Here is a 5,246-nt window from a genome sequence, read left to right as displayed (position 1 = left end):
AACTCTTACTTACACTTTCTATTCATCCAGTCTTGATTTCGTGTCAGAAATTTTCCTGTGGCTTGTTCTCCACTTCCAGATGTAACATATTTCTCTCTCCAGAGAGAACCCTGTCTAACTTCTTCCTGAGGTAATCATAAGGGAAGACATTAGTTCACCTGTCTAATTTTCTCTTGCAGCTAAAAACGTCCCTGCCTCTCCCCAATAAATTTCTTTCTGTCAGCAAAAGTCACATCTCATTGCTTGTTCTTCTCTACCTCTTCTAGTCCCTAATGAAAATGATCAAACTCCAATAAGTATTAGGTTTGCAGTTTCACTCCTTTTTTTTTCCTTTTGAGGAATCATGTTTGTTTCCCCCCTCTAGTGTTTGACTTTCTCTGTTCACCATGTCTTGTTAGTTAGTTATTAGTACCTTCCGTTTTGTTTCAGGAGTGCTTTAGGTTAAATGAAGAGTATTAGAAACGCCAGAAATAAAACTTACAAAAGAATTTGTTCAAGGTTAAATTGGCAATGTTACAACAAAGTTTGCATAACACCGTAGATTCCCTTTCTAAAAAGTTCTCTGTTGGCATTCCCACACTTTTATTATTTTCATTTTCATTTACAATAGTCTTCTGTCGGCTTGTGTTGTTGACCAATTAGGTATTAATCTCTTACTTACAGAGTGAAATAGAATGGATCAAACTGGGATCTGCCTGTCAGGATTTATCTGGAAACAGTGGTGAAGTGAATCAATGTTGAAATAAATTTGGGGGCTTTTTATTAGTCACAAGTAGCCCACCGCAGCATTTTCTGTTTCCAAAATTGGATTGATTCATTGTCATTTTGACCCAATGACAAAGACCCTGACTCTTGAAATACAATTGACCAATGAACATGGGAAACATATTCAACCTCATCTCTAATAGGATAAATTCACATTAAGACAACAGAACCTATTTTTGTCAGTGTATCATATTCTCATAAATTATTTTAAAAAGATACAGTCATTATTGGTACAGACATAAATGAATGAACCCTCATATAATGGGTATAGATGTTAGAGAGTGAATTGACAGTGTTTTTCTTTTTTGGCTGACGTGTATTCAGTGTCCACCACATGCCAAACATATGATAGAAGATTAACATGCATCATCTCATTTCATTCTCAAACCAGCTTTGTGGGGTAGGTACTCTTATAATCCCCATTTTACAGATGAGAAAATTGAAACTGAGAGATGGAAAGTAAAGAAATCCCACACGGCCATAAGTCTCAGTCTTAAACACATGTCTGCTGGATTCTAGAACCAATGTAAGCCTCATTGAGTGTTGGGATTACAGGTGCTTTTTTATTTTTTTCTCTACCTGCCTCATGTATTTAAAAATAATGAACATTAGAATTTTTATAATCCAAAAATACAGTACACATTTTCTTGTTTGTTAAGGAGTTTTAAAGGGATTAGATTTGCTCTGTGAGGTCAACTTTGGAAGCAGCATGCGATTATTCATGACTATGGTACGTTGACAGAGAAAATGGGTCCTGATCTACTTATCCAGACATGTAATTGTAAGTTCCATAGGGTCATCATTTCTGGCCCTCGGTACCTACACAGTCTTGAAGGGCTTTTTGCTTCATCAGAAGGCCTTCTATGTGGAAGTCTTATGTAGCAGTTGAGTAATTTTCCTCTCTGCACACTCACATTCATCTCTCTCTGAAGCTTGGGTAATGATATACCTCATAGAAAAAGCATCAAGAGAAAAAATGTCCATTTTGCAACTTTGCTCTTTACCATCTACCAAAGAGAATCTTAGAATATTGAAATATTTCTCGTTCAGTAAAATGACATAACTACATAGGATTCAAATATACTAATTATTATTTTGTTTTATAAATGCTCCCATAAGATTGTCCTGTATAGTTTATTATGTCAATGAATGGCATTGTAAATGCTTAACATATCTTTTTCAGTGGGAGGATATTCTTTATCACATGCTTGTTGGAAATAGAAGAAATGCATTTGAAACTAATAGTCTTATGAAAATATTTTACTATTTATACCTTGTTATTTTTATAAGTCAGTGTCAAGCTGTCATTTAGATGAACCTCCATGGGATATTCATGTCCTTTCTAGGATTCTTTCTTTCAAATAATTTTTCTTAGGACATCTTTCACATCTTTGTTTCTCAAGGTGTAAATGAGGGGGTTCAACATAGAAGTTACAACACCATAAAATGCAGAGATGACTTTACCCTGGTCCTGGGACTCCCTTGATTGAGGTTTCAGGTACATGTAGATGGCTGTTCCATAAAATATGGTGACCACAGTCAGGTGGGACCTATAGGTGGAAAAAACTTTGAGCCTGCCCTCTGCAGAGTGGATCCTTAGCATGACAACCACAATGCGAGTATAGGAGATGAGAATGAAGATAAAAGGTAGGGGCAGTGTGAATATGCCTATGACCAGACCCAGAATAAGTCTGACTGGGGTGTTTGAGCCGGTGAGCTTCAATAGGGCCTGGACCTCACAGGTAAATTGATTGATGCCATTGCATCCACAAAAATGGGCAGGAATTGCAATGATCAGTATTATTGCTAAAAGGAAGGCACTGGCCCAAGTCACCATGGCCAGCTGTATGCAGACCTGGTTGTTCATAATGATGGTGTAACACAGAGGATTAGATATTGCAATAAATCTATCACAAACCATGATAGCAAGGAGGAGACACTCTGTCATCCCCAGAAAAATAGTGATTGTCATCTGACCATAACAGCTAGTATAAAAAATGGTAGGGTCATCTTTTAAACCATTGAACAACAAAAAAGGTACTGAATTGCTAGAGTAACAGATATCGAGGAAGGACAGGTTACTTAGGAAAAAATACATAGGGGTGAGAAGCTGGTCATCAACTCTAACCATGACAAGGATTAGACTGTTACCCACCAAAGTGATCAGGTAAACTGCTGCCATGGTGCAATAAAAGCAACCTGGGAATTTGGATAGTTGGAGAAACCCACCAGGATGAATTCTGTCACTTCACTGCCATTTTCAGTACCCAAAATAGCCATTTTCTTCTATCTGCTGAGAAAGAAGAAATTCAATTCATTTTAATTTGAGGAACATTTATTGGGGTTCTTCTGTGTCCTCAGTCCTATATCAGGTGATATTAGGAAAAGATGTTTGAGAAAGAAGGGATACTGTGGAAGCTTATATTCTAATTTGGGAGATAAAACACTCAGACACATCACAAGATTAATTTGCAAAGTAGCGCATTTCATTGTAAGTCTTAATTCCCCCATCTATACAATGAGCACCTGAAACTTGCTTTGAACCTCCTCCTTAAAGAAAATGTGCCAATTCACTGCTCAAATGTAATTAGACTTGAATCATAAAATTGCTAATTGTTTTTCCCCTGCTATAGATATTAGCCTGAAATTTGTTTTTAGGTGGTTCATATCCATGACATAAAATTGTGCCCAGTTCATTCTCATTTCTTCCTCACCCTACACATCCAATCACTGAGCCCTATTGGCTCCTCCTCCTAAATATGTTTTAAATCCACCTATAATTCTAAATATCCACAGCCAACATTTATTTAGTTAGAGCCACCATCATTTAACAGATCTCCCTACTTCTATTCTTTCCTCTCTATAGCCTGTTCTCCATTCAACAGCCAGGGAGACCTTTTACAAACATGCATAATTATCACCATATCTTTCCCATGCTTAAAATCACTCTAGGGTTTCTAATTAGACTTGGAATAAAATCTAACCTATTTACCATGACCTACAAGACTCTGAATGATCTGACCCTAACCTTATCCTACACTGTGTCTTCTTGTGCTCACCATGTTCCAGCCATACTGTCTTTATGAAGCACTGCAAGCTCATTCACACCTCAGAGTTTTGCACATTGTGTTCTCTCTGCTGGAAATATTCTTCCTACCCTCTTTGACTGGTGAAGTCATAGTCATCCTTAATATCTCAGCCTAAAAGAAATTTCATTAGAAAAGCCTTCCCTAACCTCACTAAAACCAAATCATATCTTTTTGTTGAAGTTGTTCACAACACTCCAAACTTTTTCTGCGTAGCTCTTGTTATAGTTTGTATTTATATATTGTGTAATTATTTAATTTATGCCCCCTTACTAAAATTTAAGCTTTTGAGGGAAGAAGCCCTGACTATCCCGTGTACTGCCTTATTTTTACTACCTCACACAGTGCCTAGTGCAAACCCACAATATATGGGTTCAGTACAGATTTGTTGAATGAATCGAGGCCAGTTGTTTGGCTCTTCTGTCTTACCCAATGCCATGACACTGATTTGACTAGAGCCTACATTGAAGTGGCTGAAGGAAATAAGGTAAAAACCCCATGGTGAGAAGCAGTATTTCATTTCATAGTATTCAATCTTACTAATGGCTTGTTGCTCAGAAATGAACTTTAAGATCTTGTATTTTTTTTTAGCCCTACAATTTGCTCTTTGCTTGCAGGGAAGATGTTATAGCAAAAAGAGAAAGTGGGTTATTATACTAGAATCTGAAAAAAAAAGTGTTTTTACACTTTTTTGTCCACTCAAATTTTTATTTGCTTTATTTGGTCTAATTCTATCAAGTATGAGTGCTATCACATACCAGCTCATTATTAAGGTCAAAATCTTTATTTATTTATTTATTTTGATTGTAAGATTCCCATCATGTTCTAGTCACAAATCAGAATTTGGGGCATTTGTAGGAGAATCTAGTTTCAGACTCATGAGGCAGGTGTCACACCTTGATGAGTACAGGCCATGGATAGGAAGGTTTGTCTTAGGAGCTGGTCAGCAAGAAAGTCCATCCAGACTCACGATGTAGGTAATCGCTTCAGATTCTCTTTCTAGAACAGACTCCAGAACTCAGAAGGTATGAGACCTTTATGGACAAGTAATCCAGGAAGTAGAGTAAGACTTTGTAACAGGATCCTCAGTATATCCTAATACAGGATAAGGGAGCTCTGAATAGAAATCGGGACCAAGGGCAGACAGACTGAAAAAATATTGAGGTGCTGCTAAGCTTCTAACTACAGCTGCTTACTTATTACAGTGATCCTATGAGGAGGCTCTTCACTACCTCCAATGAGAATTAGAAGACTCATTTTTGTTCTGTGTGCTCCCAGAATTAGGATCAGAAAACAGAATGAATCTGAAAAGGAAAAGTCTTCTTGGAGTAGAGTTATGAGGCTGAGGCCGAAGTCAGGTGATCTTGTCTTTGTGCAATGGTGACACGACAACCA

General features: G+C 37.3%; 1 protein-coding gene across 1 annotated transcript; it reads right to left on the bottom strand.

Annotated features, from left to right (window-relative positions):
* Positions 1 to 236: 236 nt before the first annotated feature.
* On the bottom strand, positions 237 to 2,947 carry LOC128773903 (olfactory receptor 13H1-like). The gene is made up of 2 exons (XM_053891973.1): positions 2,153 to 2,947; positions 237 to 269 (listed from the first exon to the last, which is right to left on the bottom strand). The coding sequence occupies exons 1-2, from the start codon at positions 2,945 to 2,947 to the stop codon at positions 237 to 239; spliced, it is 828 nt and encodes a 275-aa protein (XP_053747948.1).
* Between the last annotated feature and the right edge of the window lie 2,299 nt (positions 2,948 to 5,246).

The sequence above is a fragment of the Panthera pardus genome, unplaced genomic scaffold (genome assembly GCF_024362965.1).
Source record: "Panthera pardus isolate Hobbes unplaced genomic scaffold, ASM2436296v1 HiC_scaffold_27, whole genome shotgun sequence".
Taxonomy (NCBI): Eukaryota; Metazoa; Chordata; class Mammalia; order Carnivora; family Felidae; genus Panthera; species Panthera pardus.
The sequence above is the reverse complement of the archived record's forward strand: the minus strand, read 5'-3'. Positions and strand labels throughout refer to the sequence as shown.